General features: G+C 47.4%; 4 protein-coding genes and 1 pseudogene across 4 annotated transcripts; 2 read left to right on the top strand and 3 right to left on the bottom strand.

The window, feature by feature from the left end:
* The first annotated feature begins 819 nt into the window (after positions 1-819).
* Positions 820-2,999, top strand: LOC120692184 (probable WRKY transcription factor 47). The gene is made up of 3 exons (XM_039975426.1): positions 820-1,786; positions 1,921-2,025; positions 2,318-2,999. Exons 1-3 carry the CDS (start codon positions 1,743-1,745, stop codon positions 2,826-2,828), a joined length of 660 nt encoding a protein of 219 aa, XP_039831360.1. The 5' UTR covers positions 820-1,742; the 3' UTR covers positions 2,829-2,999.
* Positions 3,000-4,283: 1,284 nt separating this feature from the next.
* LOC120690429 (octanoyltransferase LIP2, mitochondrial-like) lies at positions 4,284-5,475 on the bottom strand. Its single transcript, XM_039973066.1, has one exon. It carries the CDS (start codon positions 5,324-5,326, stop codon positions 4,583-4,585), a length of 744 nt encoding a protein of 247 aa, XP_039829000.1. The 5' UTR covers positions 5,327-5,475; the 3' UTR covers positions 4,284-4,582.
* Positions 5,476-5,494: 19 nt separating this feature from the next.
* On the top strand, positions 5,495-8,077 carry LOC120690430 (tRNA-specific adenosine deaminase TAD2-like). The gene is made up of 7 exons (XM_039973068.1): positions 5,495-5,681; positions 5,773-5,810; positions 5,918-5,984; positions 6,093-6,252; positions 6,351-6,453; positions 6,682-6,785; positions 7,814-8,077. Exons 1-7 carry the CDS (start codon positions 5,640-5,642, stop codon positions 7,852-7,854), a joined length of 555 nt encoding a protein of 184 aa, XP_039829002.1. The 5' UTR covers positions 5,495-5,639; the 3' UTR covers positions 7,855-8,077.
* A 195-nt stretch (positions 8,078-8,272) lies between these two features.
* Positions 8,273-12,841, bottom strand: LOC120690428 (annotated as a pseudogene).
* A 2,100-nt stretch (positions 12,842-14,941) lies between these two features.
* On the bottom strand, positions 14,942-15,967 carry LOC120691935. Its single transcript, XM_039975138.1, has 2 exons — positions 15,830-15,967; positions 14,942-15,623 (listed from the first exon to the last, which is right to left on the bottom strand). Exon 2 carries the CDS (start codon positions 15,591-15,593, stop codon positions 15,300-15,302), a length of 294 nt encoding a protein of 97 aa, XP_039831072.1. The 5' UTR covers positions 15,594-15,623; positions 15,830-15,967; the 3' UTR covers positions 14,942-15,299.
* Positions 15,968-20,950: the final 4,983 nt, after the last annotated feature.

The raw sequence follows: 20,950 nt of genomic DNA, 5'->3' as shown, positions 1-20,950 counted from the left end.
CCCACCATCCAGCCAATCAGGAGGCGATACCCGTCCACTCTCTAGAAGGGCCCGTTATAAAATGGGCTAGCTAGCGTGTCCCAGTCTTCCTCTAGCGTTCTTTATTTTCGGATATACAAGTATAGTAGACCGGTGTTCAAAGTATTTGTAAATATAGTAAATCCCAAGGGGAGAAGGGAAGAGAAGAGAAGAGTAGGACTAACTGCTCCGGATACTTAATCAAATCCCAACCCCAGCGGCTTGCGAGGCCGGGTAGAAAGTCAGACCTCTTCTGCTTAGCGGAGTCTTATTCAGTGATGCGCTGCATTAAACTAAGTCATCTGGTGGCCTTGCTACTTTACTGTTAGCCTGTCCCCTCCCCATTTTCTCCTCTGACTTCGCTGGCCCCGGAGCTAGGGTTTCATCGCTCATGTGCGTCCGCCGCCGCGCCCGTCCATCCACCCGAATAGATTAATTAAATTAATTATCTCCGTGGCTGTCATTTTCACCGCACAGAAAAACTGATGGCGCAGTGCGTTCCTCTCAACATTTCTTCTTCCAGCTTCCGTTTTTCTTTACCGCTTCCGCGCGTCTCGGCATCATTTTTACCGCGTCATGGACGCCGCTCGATGCGCGCATCAACGGCCAAATCAACCACTGGCACTAAGCTTATCGTCCCAGCTGCGGGATTGCACTAAGCTTAACTAGTGGCCCGCGTGGGTGACCGGGCGCCCGCCCGGCGATCCAATCGCCGGTGGCCGGGGTTGGTTTTAACTAAGACCCAGTGGGAGCGGGTTAACATCAGGGCTGAGCTCACGTCCATGGTCCTAAAAAAACTCGGCGGGAAGAAAGCGAGCAATGGAGAGATTCCTTGCCGCCCCAACTTGGCCTCCGGCATGTGCAGGTCTTTTTAAAAAAACCCCGGCGGGCGATCCTCTCCATCGGGACGCGCGGTAGGTATCAGCAGCATTCAGCAGAGAGCAGCAGCAGCTAGTCGCCCTCGTTCCCAAGCAACGAGACGATTCCTCTGGCCTCCGCCAGGGAAAGGCATCAATCAGGTCAAGCCCAACTGGTTCCTCCTTTTCTTTTTCTTTCTTTCTTTTTCTCCATCATGTGCCACCACCTCAACTTCCATTTCGGAAACAAGATTTTGAACCGGTCCAGTCGGAAAAAAAGATATATATACACAAATACGCCGAGTTCCGATCAGCCGGAGTTTTTTTTTCCTTTTTGAAAACTGCCGGAGGCTTGTTTTTAGCCCAAGTTGCGAGATCGATGACAGTGCTTAGGGCAATAAACAAACACGGGGACACATCATCCGAGGCCACTTGTACGCTGCTCCGGCTCCGGCACTGCTGCGCTGGGCCTGGGGGCTCTGGAGAAGGCTCAGGGAAGTTTCGTCAGGGAGGGGGGTCGCCCGTCGGTGCGCGGGGGCACGTGACAGCGATACGCCCGGAGGCCAAGATAATCTTTGCATCGTTCTTGGTCTCGGTTTCGGGCAGTTTTATATGGCCGCGAGGGTTCAATTATTATGGAGTTCATCTTCTCTCTCCCTCTCTCTTCCTCTGATGTGTTGTTAAGCTGTTAAGCAGCGAAGCTAAAAAGGGGTGCTCGTCTGCTGCCTGGAGAGGCTGGTCAAGTACGCTTCCGAATTAAAAGCGCTCTGGCCTGCCTGCTCTCTCCTCCACGGCCGGCCGCGTCCTCTCCGCCCTCGCTCCCCTCCCCTTCCCCGCATTTCTTGATTTCTTCTTCTACCGGGAACAATGTCTCCGGCGCCGACCTCGCATCAGTCGCCGATCAATTCGAGGTAACTGCCGCAGGGGCTTCCGTTTTCTCTGGATGATCTTTGCTGTTGCCGCGGTTCAATTAAAAGTGGGCGGCGCCTGATTTGTGTTTCCTTCTGTTGTGGCCTTGTGGGGGAAAAAATTGAAATCTTGGCAGGAAGGAGAAGCGCATGAGGAAGGTGGACACCTTCGCGCCGCACAACGACGGCCACCAATGGAGGAAGTACGGGGAGAAGAAGATCAACAACACCAACTTCCCCAGGTCCGAACGGATGAGCATCTCTCTGTCTTGTTTCGTTTCGTCCTCGTTTGTTCCTGAAAAAAAGAAAGAAATTCTGCATCTGCCCGTGCTCTGAGAAATCTACCTTGACGGGCAAAGAATCCACCTTTATTAGCCAACCTTCTTTGACTTTCCTCCTTTCGCCGCATCCAAATCGGCCGTACAGTAATACACAGACAAATTTGAAGAAATGTTTGAAGCCAAACGAAAAGCTGGATCTTTTCATGGCCATTTCGCTCATATGTTTGATTTCCTCCCCCCTCCTTTGCTGCAGATACTACTATAGATGCACCTACAAGGACAACATGAACTGCCCGGCCACGAAGCAGGTGCAGCAGAAGGACCACAGCGACCCGCCATTGTACGCGGTCACCTACTACAACGAGCACTCGTGCAACAGCGCCTTCCTCCCGCTCTCTCCCTCCGAGTTCCAGCTGCAGACCTCGTCGGGGAAGGCCGTCTCCATCTGCTTCGACTCCTCGTCCGGGCCGGCGGCGCAAGAACCGCCGTCCGCCGCCGCCGCCGCCGCCGCGGCCCCCAATGCCAGCGGCGGCTCGCCCTCCTCCAGCGCCGCGCCGCGGCGAGGCACGCCCCCGGAGATCAGCAACCCGCCCGTTCTGCGGCGGTCGGAGACGTACCCGTGGGGTGCGGGCGCAGTGGAGCAGAAGCCGGCGTCCTGCAGCACCGAGTGCCACGACGCGTACGCGGGTGGCGCCGGCGCGGTGCCGGAAGAAGTGGTAGATGCAGGCAGATTTGGGTCTATCAGGTTCTTCCATTTTTTGTAAATTGATCAGTGGAAGGCAATTGATTTTACTTCAAGAAACTAATATGATACAGATGTCTTTTTTTCTTTTTGTTGCTTTACGTGCCGAAGAGTACTAGAGATTCGCATGTTACTTTTGTTCTCTTGGTTCAAGAATCGACATACCACTGCTAATTTAAATCCAGTTCATCTCGGCATGCTGTGTCACTAATTTTGTTCCGGTAACTAATGTATGTTCAGGCCTTTGTTCGTATAGAGTGAAGAAAATTTTCCTGTTCCCTGCAAACTTTGAAGTGGGATTACAATCTGAGCACATAGGGTGAAAACTGAAAAGGGGAGCCGAATTAGACAAAGACGCAGCATGGCCACAAATAATTTTCTTTTTGCAGAGGTGATGGTGCAAAGCTTGTGTATGTTTAAAAAGACATGTAAAGGCCAACCCCCCTGATGAATATGACCATGGACTAGGATGAGCAGTCTAGCACAATCTATCTTCCTCCAAGGCTCCAAGCCATATTTGTGCGCTCCGCGTATGCAGTATCATGGAGGCGTTTTTTTTTAAAAAAAACAGTATCATGAAGGAGGTACATGATATAGTGACTACTCTGTAATTTACCATCACAGGCAGGTGCGCATGAATTCAGGATGTCCAGCCCCAGGCCCAGATCAAGAAGCCAATTAAGAACAAGGTCACCTTACATAGTTAAAAAAAGCAAAGTGATGCAGAGATTCACATGAGTTTGATTCCTCATGTTGTTCTTTCAGAACTCGGGTTTTCAAACCGCCCTGGTTTTTTGTCGAAACAGCTACTAGGATTTAGTGCTTTACAGATGCTGGAATAGGAAAAAGGGTTATCATATGAAACAAAAAAAAGTCTGCATGTTCAGTGTCTGAAAACAACCACGGATCAACAGCCACAGCCCACTGATGAGCCCAACGAGGCCCACAGTTAAGAGAGCCGCCCAGCCCCCGTAGAATTCGCAGATGGGCCGCGTTTGGTTAACACCACGAAATTTTTTTTCACAAAAAGACAAATGTATGTATGAAGTACTAAACGGAGTTTATTTGCGAAAACTTTTTACGAATGAGTGTAACTTTTCGAGACGAATCTAATGGCAGTAATTAATTCATGATTTGCTACAGTGATGCTACAGTACCGTCATCTAATCGTGCGGTTAAAAACCTCATTAGATTGATCTCGCGAATTTACTAGGAGTCCTGCAGATGGTTTTGTAATTAGACTTTATTTAATACTCTAAATTAGCAGTCAAGATACAAAAAGTTTTCGCGGATAGCTACAGTGAATCTTACTGTAGCAACTACACGTGGTATAGCTACAGTGAATCAGCCGAAATAAGATCAGTGCAGCCGAACAGATGAAGAAGAAAAGATGTCAAGTGAAAAACTAAACCTCGCATATTCAGAGAACATGATGAAGACAAATTTCAGCATCAACAATTGATAACTGCATTCAATCTCCACTAACCACCACTAACGATTTCAAAATTCCAAACTCCGAAACAATGGCTGGAGCATATTAAGTGTTACTGTTGTTCTATCACCAAGTACAGACAGATTTGTGCGTGCCTAATTCCATGGTGCAATGTACAAGCTGTCTAGCTGCAGAATTGCAGGAAAGCCTGCTACCTTCTATCGTACATACACAGATACACAGGAGTACCTTGAACACAACCAGATGAAAAAATATTCCAAAAATTGATCCGAGGACATTCTGAAGGATGCCGATTGCAGAGTGCATACAGATTGAACCGCGCGTCAGGATTGCGTAGCTGCATCTTGAGCTGCGCCAATCATGTCTCCACACTCAGAATCGTCCTTGAATTCCACATCGGTGAAGCCCAAAGTTCTCCCCAGGCACCGGACAAGCTGGTCATGGATGGCCTCGTCGGTAGGGAGCTCCACTTCGTCCGGCACCTCCCGCCGCAGCGACGTGACCCCTTTGCCGGCGATGCCGCACGGCACGATGTGCTCGAAGTACCCGAGATCGGGGTCGATGTTGAAGGCCAGCCCGTGCCACGTGAACCCGGACGAGATCCTGACCCCGATGGCGCCGATCTTGCGGTCCCCGACCCAGACGCCGGTCTCCCCGGGGTCACCCGGCCGCGCGGTCACGCCGTGGAGGGCCGCCAGCTGGATCATGGCGGACTCGAGCCCCTCGACGTACCTCCGCGCGCCGAGCCCCAGGGCGCGCAGCGAGAGGATTGGGTACAGCACGGCCTGCCGCGGCCCGTGGAAGGTGACGTCGCCGCCCCGCTCCGTGCGGTGGAGCTCGGCGCCCAGGGCGCTCAGCTCGGCCTCCGGGGTGAGCAGGTTGCGCTCGGCCTTCTCGCGCCGCTTGCCGAGGGTGTATGTCGGCGGGTGCTGCAGCGACAGCACGATGTCGCCGACGCGGCCGGCCTTGCGGTCCGCGACGAGACGCTCCTGGAGCTGGAGCGCGTCGCCGTACCTGAACACCCCGAGCCTCCACGCCTCCAGGACCCTCCTCGCGCCACCGCTCATCTTCCTCGCCGTCGGTGGGAGGGGGAAAACGGAGATAGGCGCCGGCTGTCGTGACGGTGAGAGAGGAGGGGACGGTGATGGGCCACACGGCCCACGGGCTCAATAGACGCCGAGGAGGAGAGGGCGCGCGCGCGCACTCTGGAGACCTAGTTGACAGGTTGAACTCAGCCCACCCCACCCGCGTCAAGCCGGTGGCGCCGCCGAATCGCTGCGCCGCCGCGCTCCCCCGCCGATTGCCGGGCCGCTCCACCGAGCTTGCTCCGCAGCCTCCGCTTGGATTTGCAATCCGGCTTCTCGCTGGCCGTTTCGAAGGATGGCCGCGCCGGCGGCGTTCATGGAGCGGGCGCTCGAGCAGGTACGGTTGCTTAATCCTGCTCATCTTGCAACTGGTGCACGTATGATTTGGCCTCCGGTGCTTAGCTTCGACTTAATCGATTGTTGTGTAGGCCAAGTTCGCGCTGGACAACCTCGAGGTCCCTGTAGGGTACGCTTTTGTTTGGATTCATCCGTCACAGTCCTTTCCCAACTCCATGTGTGCGAACTGCTAACTGCGGGGTTTTGTTCTTGTTAATTACCTTTTGCCGATATTAGATGTGTGATTGTTGAGGATGGGAAGGTGATGTCCTCTGGTAGCAACAGGACGAATGCCACTCGAAATGTACGTCTGCTCATCTCGTTTTTGCTGGAGCCAGGAGATGTCTGTTTTACAGTGTTTCTGTGCTCTTTCGCCTGTGTCATTTTACCTTGTGATTGTTCGTACTGCCAGGCTACCAGACACGCTGAGATGGAAGCCATCGATGTCCTGCTTCGGGAGTGGCAGAAGATGGGTCTTGATCAGGCACAGGTGGCGGAGAAATTCGCAGGATGCGACCTTTATGTCACGTGTGAACCCTGTATAATGTGTGCAACGGCATTGTCGATCCTTGGTATGAATTCCAAAGTGTTTGAATCATATATTCTCCAGTGTAAGCTGCTCTGTAGTATAACTATTTGTGATTTTAATTGTTTCACTTTCTTTGGTTAGGAATAAGAGAAGTATACTTTGGTTGTGCCAATGACAAATTTGGAGGATGTGGCTCGATCATGTCGTTGCACCAGGGTTCTACTTCGTCAGATGATTTGTCAGGGTAAATAAAAGGCAGCATGCCGCAACATGCTCGTAAAGCTGTACATATTCATAAGAGCATGTTAATTTCGTGCTCTCATTTGTGCTGGTATTTCAAAGTGCTGCGTACAGTGTCACATTTAACGCAAAGTTGAACTTGCTTGACCTTTCAATTTTCGTTCTTGTGATGTGATGCATGGTTTTATGGCACCAACAAATTGTATGGCTGACATTGTTTTTGTTTTGCTAGGAGCCAACCCCCTAAACCAAAAGGTTTCAAATGCACTGGAGGGATCATGCCTGAAGAGGCAGTGGCTCTGTTTAAGTGTTTCTATGAGCAGGGAAACCCGAATGGTATGTGCTTATGCATGCACCTATTAATACAGTGATTTCTTTAATTATTTTTGCGCATAGACTTCCGATGCAGGTCCTAAGTTAAAAGGTCTGTGTTGCTTATTTCGTTTTGCACAGTTAGTTTGGCTCATGAATTTTTGCTGGCATCGTTACACAATTACTATGATTCATTTTCTTAAGCATCTCATGATCAAGGTTAACCTAACCGGTGGGAACCGGTCCGGTTTGACCGGTTACCGGTCAAACCGGTCCGGTCCGGTTCCGGTTCCGGCCGGTACCCAACCGGCCAAAATTCAAAATTTAAATTTGAATTCAAAAAATGAAAAATTCCCAAAAAATTCCTAAAAATACTTCAAGGTGTGATGAATCTAATGGTGTCAAATTTTCTCAAAAATTCATTCATTTAGTATAGTTTGTGGGAATTTAAAGTTAAATCAAAAAAGAAAAAGAAAAAAAATGGGCCGGCCCATGAAGGCCCACCGATCAAACCGGCCGGTAAACCGGTCAAACCGGTCGGTAAACCGGTAAAACCGGCCGGTAAACCGGTTGCACGGGAGCGTTTGAATTTCAAACCGGTCAAACCGACCGGTAAACCGGTAAAACCGGCCGGTAAACCGGTCAAACCGGCCGGTAAACCGGTCGGAACCGGTTGCACGGGAAAATTTGAATTTATTTGAATTTGGATTTGAATTCAACCGGTTTCCACCGGTTACCGGCCTAACCGGTCCGGTAAACCGGTACCGGAGGGCGGCGGTAACCGGTTTCCGGTTGGGAAATAAAACCCTGCTCATGATCATGCAAAGAATGGAGAACCATGTATAGAACTATAGATGTTGTGTTAAAAAGTAGATATAGAAACTTTTCTGATGCCACATAGCAAGCCCGGTTATCCTCCATCATTTTGTATGCTGGATCAGTCTTCATTTTCATGTTTTCATACGATAACACCAAAAACATCATAAAAACTTATCATGTCATTTAACCTTCAGTGTTATGATTAAAAAAAATGTACCCTCTACATTTTTCAGCACCAAGGCCTCACAGACCAGTACGAATACTTCAACAGTGACAGGTTTCTTTAGCTTGACTACAAGCATAATGTGGAGGATCTCAGGAGCGCAGGCATACAGACTTGACTGTAAAATTGTATTAACATTAGTAACCTTGAAAGAAATATTTCGATGTGATGTATGTACAAGATACAATGCCACCTTTTCCATTTGATTCTTTAAACAATATGCATTTCTTTTGTGAAGAATGGCTTTGAGATATAATTTTATGCTTAACTCTTAGATAATTGTGTGAATTTGAGAGCAGAAACAGTTTCATTCTAGTTGCTCACGCGTTGAACCATTTCAAGAAATGTGCAACTCCTTCCAGGAGCATGGAAACACTAATTGCCTTTTATTGGTTCCGAAAGGATTGATGCGTCCCCTGGGTTGTCCTTGCGTGCAACAGAGCAATAACATGAAACCAAAAGGCAAGAGTGGCTGAAATGCAGAATATACTGTATTGGCTAAACGAGCACGGCTATGACCCGTGGTTCAGTGTTCACAAGTATTTGAACTCTATGTAAAGAGTGGTAAAAGCTATTATCTTTGTACAGAAAGGAAAATAACATCTTCAAAATCAAGTTCTGCTATTTGTTCTGTGCAAATTTACTCCAAGCCAAACTGCTTTATGGACCGAGGGCTGCAGATGTCAAACGGTTTGTCAATACTGTCCCTTAATATTGAAATCTCACCGTCACGAAGCAGTATCTCGCTCTCCTTAAGCATTATATCCTCATCAAGCGATCTAATCTTCTGCTTCAGCCAAGCAACTTCATTTTGCAAGCCATTGACAGTTCTTTTCAGCTGTTTTGATTCCTGCCATGAGACATCTCTTTCATCGCTTACTGTTTTGAGCATGCACCGAAGAGCAGTTCCTTGGCAGATTCCTGGTAATCCTGCTCGATCTGGTTAATTGTCCCATCTTTCTTTGAAACCTGCAATGTGCAAAGTTGAAACCAAAAATGGCATTGGAATCATGGGCATGCGTACAATATCGGCAGTGTGTGTGTTGCAAATATTTGACTGTCCACCTCTAGAAGGATAATAATGGATGAAGATAGAAACAACATATTTTATGAATTTCTTAGATGATATTAGTTGAAGACTGGTCAGAATGACAAATAATGCATACAGTGGCACAACCTAAGATTCATTTGACAGGGAGACATACTGTGAAAAAAAAACTCTTCAGGGGGCAGGGTTTTCAGGTCACCTGAACTTCCAAATTCTTGGACTTGTGTGTAAGGCAACTTAGTTCATCTTGAAGTCTCTGGATCTCATTTTGCATTACATCTTGGATCCTAACTGAAGCTGCTAGATCTGACTGCAATTGCTCAATGTCTAGTTCCTTGGACACTAGCTTCTCCTTCAGTATTCTACTGATCATAGCTTCTTCTCTTAGCCTAATTTCAATGTCATCCTGCATAAAATAATACAAAAAACGAAGATTGATTTGAGTTTCAGATAATAGCTTCAGTTTCACAAGTTATAATTTTGTCTCGGCAACTTGCTCCATGCTCAGAAATGTTTTTTCATATTGTACAAAAAAAACACAGTATTAATTTATTACAATATTACTTACAAGAAAATGTTTGTCATATTCTCTAAATGAAAGTCATAATATCATTAACAACATCTAAAGAGTTAAGATATCAAGACCACGATATTATTTCTAAACAAGAACCTCAAAGATAGGTCATACCTTGGATACCTTTTCTTGTTCCAGAAGACAATCTCCAGCACTCTGCCTAGTCTCTTTGTTTTGCTTCTCCATCAGCAGGGATTTGATTGCACGCAGCCTCTGTTTTACATTCTCAATTCCTCCATTCATGGTCTGGTACTTTAGAGTATGCTCAATGACTACTAATGCATCAACATCACCACTGTTCTTCCTACTCTTTGATTTGATCAATTCCAACAACTTGGCACAAAGTTGGCTAGCATCATCAAGTAATGATAAAGCTTGTGTCTGCAGACTTTCCACTCTAGCATGAAGCTCCTGGTCAAGACGAATTGTGGAAAAAATCACTCCATCTTCACTCTTTTGCAACCGATTTAAAATCCCTATATTCTCTTGCCTAAGAGACTCCATCTCAAGGGTACAGGATTGAATTTCTTTTCTCAGATTTTGCTCAACCCCAGTAAGTCTGTTAAGCTCCGTTAGCATTCTGTTTATCATATCACTATTTCCAGCAGCTCTCTTTTCGAATTCGGTGCCGAATCCTTGTCTCAGGCCAGCTATTGTTTTCTCCTGTTCGTTACATGCCCTTTGTAATCTTGCAATAATTTTGTGTAACGCTTTATTGGCCTCCTCTTTGTCTTCTAAAAATTCTCGGATTTTATCCCTTTCCGCTATAGCTTGAGCAAGTTTATCATGTGACTCTACTAAGGAGTTGTGAATGTTTTCGTGATCAACTTTTACTTTCTGTAACTCATTGTCCAGATGCTTGTTTTGCAGCTCTAGACTTTTAATCCTACTAGTAGCATCAGCTTTGTAGGATTGAAGCAAAGTAATTTCTCTCTGAAATGACACATTCTGCTCTGCAAGCTCTCTTACCCTTCCCTGTAGTCTTTGTTCTTCAGATTGAAATCTCTCCAGCTTGACTGACCAATCACTTGACCTTCTATCCAATTCTGTCTCCAAGTTACTTTGTATGTCTATCTTCTCCTTTTCCAGCCTTCTATTTCTAGTTTCTAATTCTAACTTAGATCTCTTATATTCTTCTTTGGTTGCAAATCTTTCAGTAAGACGTGCCTTAATCTGTGAAGATAATTCAGATGCCAATATTTTTCTATCTTCAATCAGACCCTGGATGAGTTGCAACATTTCAGTTGAATCCAACCTCTTGTCCCTGAGTGCATTAAGCTTACTGTTTTCCATTGGAGAAAGCATAAAGCACGCATCAACTTCTTTAGCTCTTTGAAGCAACTTTTCATCAGTCTCTTGTTCCAATCTGAAATCATGAGCATCATGAGACTCCTCATGACAACTAATGTCTGCAGCAAAGTATCTTGAGGTAGCACTAGAAACAGGATCCGTTGAAGAGCTGTAGAAGAACGGAGATGGAGGTCGTACATCTTGCAAGTCCTCGTAAATATCTTCCACAGAAGTCATAGTTTGTGATCTGGGCTCTTCAAAATGTGAAAGCTTCTGAGAACATACTTTAAAATGTCTTGCATCATGGCCACCTCCATGACACATAGATGCAACCTTGCAGGTGCCGTTAGCCCCACCATGAGCAAGTTGGGAGTGCCAGGCATCATCAATATCAATGTTGGAGGGGCTTTCAATAATCTCTTTACGCAATTTTGGTGAAGATGGCGCTGTAGAATGTGGCCGTGGTGGCCGTCCCTGTCCCAAGTATGGAGCTGTAGATCTGGTGGGGAATTTCTGGTTCTGTCTCTCATTTAATCTGGTAACTTCTTGCTCGCCATCGATGTACAGATCTAGCACTTCATTCTTATTCAATAAATTGGTCAACCTAGCAGGCCTGCATTTTAACACAACAGGAGAACTGACAGGGGAATTCCCTGTTGAGCATGAATGGCATCTTGAATGAGATGAGTCAGCTTCCTGGAATCCATGTGAATTTGGGACCTTTATTGTGTATTCTCTTCTGCTGAGGTGTCTTTCTGGAGACCATGTGTAGCACCTGATAATGACCTTTCTTAGTGATATCTACAGCCATGCTGAATAAAATATCATCCATGTAAGGTGCACCGGCTATTATCATAACAGCAAGTCCCAAAGGAGATTTTGTAACAATAATATTATAGAACACACAGATTAAATTAAAAGAGCAAGCTGAATGTTTACTGCAGCTTATCTCCGCGACAAAGATGATATGTCATCAAATTTAGTCCACATAACAAACATCAGTTGCAAATAAATGTCCAAGCAGCTACAGAAAATAATTCATGGTGTTTTATCTCCTTTTTATTTTTTCCCCGAAAGAAGTGACTGGCTGACTGCTAGAATCCATTAACATACTAGTGAAAGTTCTAACTGTTTGACTGCTAGTTTTTTTTTTTTTTTTTTGAACAAACTTGAACTGCTGGTATAGGTGAAATGTGAACTTTGGTTACTTACTCCACTTCGCCGATATGACCAGGCGCATCAGAATCATTGGACATCGAATATGGAATATCACGTGATATCATCCTTTCATCCAAGGACCGATCAATTGCTGATGATGAAAATGAAAAGGACCTCCTGAGCTGTGGATGGGAAGATTCCTCATTCCTCGATGCACCATGGCGGCTTCTTGATCGGAATGACCGTGCACCAGGAGATCGGGAAGCCCTGCTGGTTCCACCTTCATCAACTTTGTTCTCGTTCATGGCATCATTTGCCTGTGCTGCTTTACCATTCCCGGTACTGCTTGTAAACGAGCGGAATGGGAAGAATCTTCTCATATTCCAGGACCAGGATGACCAACGCTCTGCTGCCTGGAGAAAATATCGGGTTCAGCAGAATATAACAGCCACAAACTGAGATGGAATTGCCCCAGATGAAAGCACGGCATTGATAGGAAAACAAAATGAAATTTACTAGGTGTGGACCCCGACTTGTTGTGTGGCATGAATGTTGGGGGTTTAGTTGAACACTTGAACTCCCAAATTTCAAAAATAGTTTGGGCCTTGGATCCCGGTCCAATGGCGTCAGCTAAGAAGATAGATCTTGGGCGCACTGAAGAACTTGAGCCAAATGGAACCGGACCAGAACAATGGGCGGACCCAGTATACGATCCGAAATACAAACAGAATACTATAGGGGGTTTGGGTGTTCGATTTCCCACATCACAAAAAGGAACGGAAGGGAATGGGCAGACATACCCTTGTTGGCCGGCGAAGCGTCCGACGAAGGACTGCCAAGGGCGGCGGCACCGCGGCACTCGCCCTGTCGCCGCCGCTAAGAAAGAACGCCGAGAGAGAGGGGGAGGGAGAGAGGGAGAGAGAGCAGCCGGATGTTTTCTTTGCTTCCACGTCGAACAGGGCCAGCCAGCATAGGAAAGCAAACCAGAAGGCCTATCAAAAAAAGGAAGGCCCAGCTTGGCCCAGCGCGCGAGAAAGGCCTGCCTACTCAGTGTCTTACCATTCGCGGTTTTTTCTTTTTTATATTTTTTAAAAATTAAAATTTCAAAAATATATGTCCGTTTTCAAATATTTCAAAAATATACCCCGGTCGCCCTCCCATAGGGCGACAGACCCAATGTGTAAATTTTTTTTCAAATTTGCAACGAAGTCCCTGGAGAGAAAAAAAAGGCGGGGGACCTGTCGCCCCCCCAACGGGCGACAGGCCCCCCCCTTTTTTTCTCGGACTTTTATTTTTGCAGAGACCTATTTTGAGCTATTCGAGCGTGTATTCGTCATCATCGTCGGCAAGATCTCGGCCGCTAACTCCTACCGCACGTTACTTGTCCTTCATTAAATCACGGAAAAAAATCGCAAGAACTTCCCTTATTTCACGAGCATTATGGAACCCACAAACATAATAAGTTCACATAAATAATATCTATAAAAACAAATGACAAGTAACCTACCACAATCATAAACATCGGATACAAATAAGCGGTCCATAGCTATCTAATTACAAATAAACATCATATACATCTAACCACCCCTAGGGCATCGGACTCTCTTAGCCCTCTGCTGGGCACGGACATGTCCCTCGGAGTAGGTGAGAACATCCGGAGACCTCACCTGTCGCTCAGGACGCGCAAGGGGCTGCGGTGTCTGCTGCTGAGAGATCCCAAGTGGTGCTCCTCCTAGCTGTGAATACCCCAAGACATCGGGGTCACCTTGCGCGGCAGGCTCTTCTGGACTCAAGCTGTCGAAGTCGTCTAAGGTGAATGTCTCGTTATCTGGTCGAAAGGAGGAAGAAGAAGGTCCGGCGCCCGCATCGGGGTAGAATCCTACGCAAAAAATATGGATGTTAGCGTACGCTCGTATATTTCATAATGACATGTAGAAACCGAAATACGAAACATAAATTAACCTGTGCACGCCGGTATCTGTGGCCCCGGTACCATCCCTGGATACGGTCCGCCAACTGGTGATGTCCCTCTAAACATTCCAGTATGGCCGAACGCAGTAGCTGGATCGTATCCTGTATGTGATATTAGTAAATATGTAGGAACACTTGATGTAATTTTAAATAGATATGTATGTTACCTGTACTTGGGAAGAACTGCGACGTCGGCCCGTGTATGGTCGACGGACACGGGAACGACGACGACGCCTGAGACGACCCGTGGCTGTCTTCGTACTGCACACGGCTTCCGAAGTTGTGCGTTACCTGACGCAACTGATCACGCTGCCTCGACCATGCCTCTATCTGCTCAAACTGGGTCATTGGGGATCCGGCACGTACCCTCGTCAGGTAAGTCGAGCAGTCCGTCTCCATCATGTTGCAAAGGCGAAACTGCATCAATTCAGTAAAATTACAAACACATGAATTATCTTATGAATATGATTATATATATATGCAAATATGAGGAGGGATTTTTGGTGGAATTTTGGTGGAATTTTCGGGCTCAAATGAGGAGGGAAGGGGAGGGCTGGGGCTTTTATAAGGGGGGAGACCCCGGTCGCCCGCGGGGGGGGGCGACCGGGGGTATTTTTGAAAAAAAAATTACACATTGGGCCTGTCGCCCTATGGGAGGGCGACCGGGGTATATTTTTGAAATTTTTGAAAACGGACATATATTTTTGAAATTTTAATTTTTTTTAAATATAAAAAAGAAAAAAGTTCTTACCATTCCATCCTTTATTTTGGACATCTTCCTTTTAATACTTTTAGTAATCCATTATTCCATAAATATCTACTACCTTAAAAAATAAGTGCTTAAATAAATATTTCGTGGAGGATATTTATCAATTCTAACATATATATTTAACATTTCATGTTCGAATGTTGAAATTGTAATATCAAGATGCTGACATTGTAAATCCCAGATGTTAAATGGTACAATCAAAAAATTTTGAAATATACTTTGAGTTGGCATACAGCCGAAAATCACACGTGCTACTGTCCATAAAATTTTAACAAGCGCACTATATACATATACAACTCTTTCGGATTTCTTTCTTGAGGCGATCAGGTAGCGGACGATAAGTTGAGAGTAAAAAAGGGGCGCTATTTGTACGCCTCGTGCTGGATCGTGTGGGAATGGGATCATCCGCAAGAAACCGACACTCTTTAATTATTGTACACGTCTCTTTTCAAAAAGACTAAAAGGAAAAAAAATCATTTACACGTCATTTAGCCATGCTGAGCCGGTAGCTAGCGCAGCACTTAATTATTCTAAATCTTGCAACGCCTAAAAAGGGGAAAAAATGAAACAAAGAAACCTCCACACCAAAGTCTCGAAGATGACACGGAAGGAAGACGCCGGCGCGCCAGGGTGCGCCGTGTAAGCGCACCGCGCCCCCTCAGACGTACAAAGCAGCGGCGGCGGAGTCACGACTTGTCCGTTTCCTGGGCCTCGTCTTGCTTCGCGTCGGCATCGGGAGCGGGGGTCGCGGCGACGGCGCTGAGGTTGGAGGCGTGGTGGCGGTGGTGCTTGCAGCGGAAGGAGCCAGGGTGCGTGGTGGGCGCGCACACGCAGGAGGCCCTGCCGTAGCCGGCGGCGAGCGAGTCGTTGGACCAGGACTTGCGCATGCCCCGCAGCCTGGGCGCCGCCGGGCGCCCGTACCGGTACGCCCGCCGCTCGCTGTCCGTCATCACCGGGCTGCTGTCGCCGCCGTCGTCCATCGCCAGTATCTCCCCGGCGATCGAAGTTCACTGCGCGCGAGCAAAGAAAAGATTCAGGCCAAAATCATGTGTAGGCAGCGCGCGATGGACGCACAAAGTTGCTAGTAACGTGATCTTCTCTTTACACCAAGGGTATAGAAAACGAGATCTCCAACTGCAACGAATTTCTCATGGAGAAGAAGAGGGATAAATGAAGTCGATAAACGCAGCAAAGATGTTAGTTGATCTGTTCGTACCTCGGGTCTGCAGGGAAGGTGTGGGTGGAGTCTGAAATCTGAATCAAGAGGAGACTAGGCTTCCGCTCAACTCTTGAAACATGGGAGGAGATGTGCAAGAGGCCGGTTTAATAGGCACGGAAAGCGGCGCATCTACCACGTCGGCACGGTGGGCGTCGACTCATCAGACTGGGAGAATAAACAAAGCGCCACTTCAACTCAAACCGGCCGTCTCCTTGGACTGTTGGACCAGGCCAATATTTGTTTTCATTTGCAGTTAGCATTGGAGACACGTGTTCGTAGGCTCAAGAAGCCTCACCATGACATTGACAATGGTCTCAGATTCTTAGCATACGCTCTCCTGGTGGCCGGTGGTCAGCGTATGCGTGTAACACCTCAAGTATTAATTACCCATAATTAAGACTAAGCCCAACCATTAGTTTTGAGAAAAACCTAAACGATAAAACTCACTGATCAAATTTCTTGGCTCAGTTCAGTCGGACCGGTCTGTCCGGTTGAACCTGTTTTGTGGGTTTTGGGCTCACATCATTTAAATCACTCTTCTCTCTCAACAACTCACTCATCCTCACCACACTCAGGCCACTCTTTCCCCGAGCTCTCTCCCTCTCATTCCCTACCCAAGCCATAAGCTCCTCAATCCTCCCTCTCCCTTGATTTCGAGATCATGGGAGCTTCGGATTTATGTAGGTGATCATCTCCTCCACATACTCCTTCCCGGGGTGCCGTGGATTCCAAGTTCTTCGTGGGGAAGAAGACATTCAAGGTAATCAAGCTTGGGTGGATTGATCTCCTTTTTTAGGTGGTTCTAATTGATTTCCTTTGGTCAAACATGTTCACTTACATCCCTGAACTAAAGCCTAGAAGGAATTTAGATTTGGTGGGCTAGATAACTCATTCAAGGTAATTCACCTAGGGTTGGGTGAATCCACCTTTTTGGAAGGTTTTAGTTGTTTTTCTTGGGTTAAGATCATCCATATGCATATCTGAATTAGGGCCTAGAAGGGATTTGAAAGCTGTGGGCTAGTTTAGCCGCGACTTAGATTCTAGTTTGTGGTCTGGATAGGACCGGGGGGACCGGTCGGAGGGACCGGTCTGGCCGGTGGCGGGATTGATTTAATTGGGACCGGTCTGACCGGTCAAGTGGACCAGTCTGACCGGTGTGGCCCTGGATGAGAGGAGGTGATGAGTGGGTGTTGGTGCAAATAGTTGGAATTTAATTTGGGTATTGGTTATTTATAATTTTTATAAATCATGCATGCATTCTCATATCATATGCATATGCACACGTGTAGCAGCCGCCGCGGAGGAGGTGATATACGAGGTGGTTGCGGAGCCACCGGAGCCGCTAGAGTATGCCCAGTAGGAGGAGAGGCGTGAGAACCAGGCCCAAGGCCCAACTCACTCTAGTTCTGAGCAGCAGCCAGAAGGCAAGCCTCGGTGCACAACCTATTAATTTAAATTATGACACCTATATATGTATCTATTACTTGTGCATTAAGTTGTAGGAGTTGTTTGGAACCTTAGTTGCATGATCCCTAGGTTTTCCTCGACCTTTTACTAGTATGAATAGGTCGCTAGCACGGTTATGCTTAATAGGGCTCGATAGAAGTCGAGTGATAATTCTATCACTCGCGAGATATAGGTTGTCTCCATATTACATTATATGAGTAACTATATTGTAAGGATCGATGGACCAAGAGGGGGGTGAATTGGGCCTTTTTTCAAATTTCTAAGATAGATAAAACAACCTTAACCTATGCAATGCTAGTAAGGCTTAATTCACCAACCGGCTAAACAAAGCAAACTACACAAGCTAACAAAGATATGAAACTAAGCAAGGTAGAGCTAAGCTATGATCTCTAAGGTCAAGCACATGAAAGAATGCATGAAAGTAAGTGATTGAAATGAAAGAGAGTGCAAGAGACAACCGGATTTTTTCCCGTGGTGTCGATGTGTTGGCACACACCCCTAATCCACGTTGTGACACTCACTAAGAGTCTTATCACCTCCCATGTCACCGAGACTTGGGCGCTCACTAAGAGTCTCCGTTCACCATCCCGGCGTGGTGGAGCTCAAGCCACGTACAATCTTCTTCTCCGGGCTCCCACAATCCTTGGCAAGCTCCGCGAGAAACACTTCTATCACCAAGATCGTCTAGGTGCTGCCAAACACCAAGAGTAACAAGCTCCTAAGCCTTCACTTGACCTACACTCAGTTGGCCCTAGCTCAAGCACACTTGCTACACTTGCAAAGGATGAAATCTTCAAGATTGAAGCACAAACAAAGCACTAGATCTTCTCTCTTTTGCTCAAAGCTCTTTCTCTTCTTCTCAAGGATGGCCTCAGGTTTTCAAGGTGTCAAAAGGCAACTGAAATGAGCCAGGGGGTACCCTTATATAGAGTGGAGGAGGTCACATAGCCGTTGGAAGTTTTCTGCAGAAAAACCGTGACCACCGGAAGAACCGACGTGATAGAAAGTATAAGCATCGGTTCAACTGGTCTCTGTGTGTCCAATAAATAGCCGTTGGAGTTCTGACACAGTATCCACGCTTGCGTCATTGCACTGGTGCATGCTCCGTAGGGGCATCGGTTCAACCGGTGCTGAAGAGGTTCACTGATCAACTCAAACAAGCATTCTGGAACAAAGTACATCCAATGCACCGGTGCTTTGATTCTGAAGCGTCGGTTCAACCGGTGCTGAAGAGAAGTTGAAATCCACCAAAACATGCTCTCTGGAACAAAGTACATCTAATGCACCGGTGCTTTTCTTGGGACCATCGGTTCAACCGGTGCTATAGAGTTTTTGACTTGATTCCTGCCTGCTTCCAGAGAAGATAGACCGACAGGGCATCGGTCCTTCCGCCATGCATCGGATGCTCCGATGCTAGGGCACCGGTTCAACCGGTGCTGCTGTTTTTCTTTGTTTTCAGCTGAATTGACTTGGATTCAAATGTGACTTTGATTGTTTCTTCTTCCAAGAGTTGTGTTAACTTCTATTGACCATATTTTGCTGTTTTTGAGTGAGTGTGCAAGATTCTAAGGCCAACTCAATTTTGATCAAGCTACTAACTCATGAACCCCTCTTAATAGTACGATCAAGAACTAGAAACTATAAAACCTAGCTAAATCAAGTGTCCTTCATCTCCTTGTGACACTTGAGACTAGAAAAGGTCCTTAATCTTTGAAATTGAGTCCTTGGTACGTATGATTGTTTCGAATTGAGGGGTCACCTTTCTTATTTCATATGAGACTAATCCAGTCAAAGAGATTTCCTTTAAAACACACGTTAGTCGCATACGGTTGTCATTAATCACCAAAACTTACCATTAGCATCTATCGGCCTAGATGCGCTACAATCTCCCCCTTTTTGGTGATTGATGACAACACAAAGTAGAGATACACAAGATATGAAATTTAAAGCGATAAACAAGCCTGCATTACTCGAATTAAAGCACATGTAGGGACATGTCAACACAGAGCATACACAATATCCAAATAACATGTCCATACACAAAATCCATGAAGATCCAAACACGCCACAAACCACCAAGCTCCCCCTATCTCTACTCCTCCTATCTATCTCCCCCTTTGGCAACAAAGCACCAAAAAGGAAGGTGATCTAGTCCTGAGCTGGAGAAGGCGGGGTCTTCCGGCTGGGTCCGGTGGAGAACTGAGCGGCGGAGTCGTCGGCGTCGTCGTCCGTCCAGTCGTCGTCGACCGAAGAGGACTTCTGCTCGACCGGAGTCGTCGGAGCAGCAGAAGTAGCTGGTGTAGCGGTAGAAGCTGGCGCAACGACGACCATGGAGTCCGTCGGAGGAGCAGACGTGACGGGAGTCAGGTCTGGCTGAGTGGAGCGCACGACGGACGGACGGAGCACCTCAGGCTGAGAAGGAGAGTCGAACGTGAGAGACTGAGCCGAGGGGTGCTAGAGCTGGTGTAGGATCTGCTGCTGCCTAAGGAACTCTGCACGCTGCTCGGCAGTCCAAACACTAGGCTGAGGAGCAGGAGCCGGAGCAGCAGTAGGAACAGGACTGGCAAACAATCCGGTCTGAAGAAGTGGTGACATCGGGAAAGATGACAAGGGTGTCTGCACAAATCCGCCAACAGGTGGAGGGGGAGCAGTGGGGTCGAACTGGAGCTGCTGGGGTGTAGGGAGCTGAGGCTCAGGCAGTCCAGTGTGACGGTACAGCTGACCAAAGCATCCCGAGAAGAAGGTAAACATCTGCTGCTGGATCTGGGACTGCTGCTGAAGCTGTAACCTCATGGCCTCCTGCTGCTGCCGAATCCCCTCAAGCACTAGAGTCTGGGCCTCCTGCTGGCGAGCCTGCTCAGCTTGCATACTCAGCTGAGCTGCAGCAAACCGGTCCTGCTGGTCAGATAGCCTCTGAAGAATAGTAGCGAGTGCATCGGGCTGAGTGACCTGAGCAGTGGTGACTGGAGGAGCAGGGGCTCGTGCTGCACCGGAGGATCCTGCCTCATCATCATGAGCTCCTCGAGGGACTGTAACAGTGGGAATGAAGTACTCGTCATCCTCCGAGTCCTCTGAGTCAGTGATCAGGTAGTGTGGGAGCTGGGCCTCTGCTGCTGCTAGTGAAGCGTCCTCGGCTGCTGTCGGATCATCTGCAATTCTGCCCTCAGCCAAGATACGCTCATCCAGAACCTGTTGTGCTCGACGCTGGCCTCTCGAGCCACGACGACCGTCTCGAGAAGTAGCAGGTGAGTAAAAACTGAAATGTGTCCTCGACTGCTCCAGCTCATCCATATGCTCATTCTGACTGAGCTGAGCCAGAATCCAGCAGATCCAATGAGCAAACGGATGGCGGCGGTGAACTGTCATCCCATCCAGAATCACGTCCTCTAGCTCGCAGATAAAGAAGTCGACTAGGTCAAAGTCACGACCTGTCATGATGTAAAGTAGAAGCCACTGCTGCAGAGCTGTGATCCCCTCATTGTATCCAATTCGAAACAACAGACTCTTCCTCAAAGCTAGGTGTACTGAGTGAGCTACGTGAGTAAGTCTGTCCGGGGTCCTCGGTGTGCCAGGCAGGAAAGGCTGCTCAAAGAGAACGCTGATCTCCTCGTCAGACGGGACGTGAGACTCATGAGGACGACGAGGAGGCAC

This window comes from Panicum virgatum, chromosome 9N, assembly GCF_016808335.1.
Source record: "Panicum virgatum strain AP13 chromosome 9N, P.virgatum_v5, whole genome shotgun sequence".
NCBI lineage: Eukaryota > Viridiplantae > Streptophyta > Magnoliopsida > Poales > Poaceae > Panicum > Panicum virgatum.
Note: the sequence above shows the minus strand (reverse complement) of the source record. Positions and strands in the feature narration are given on the sequence as shown.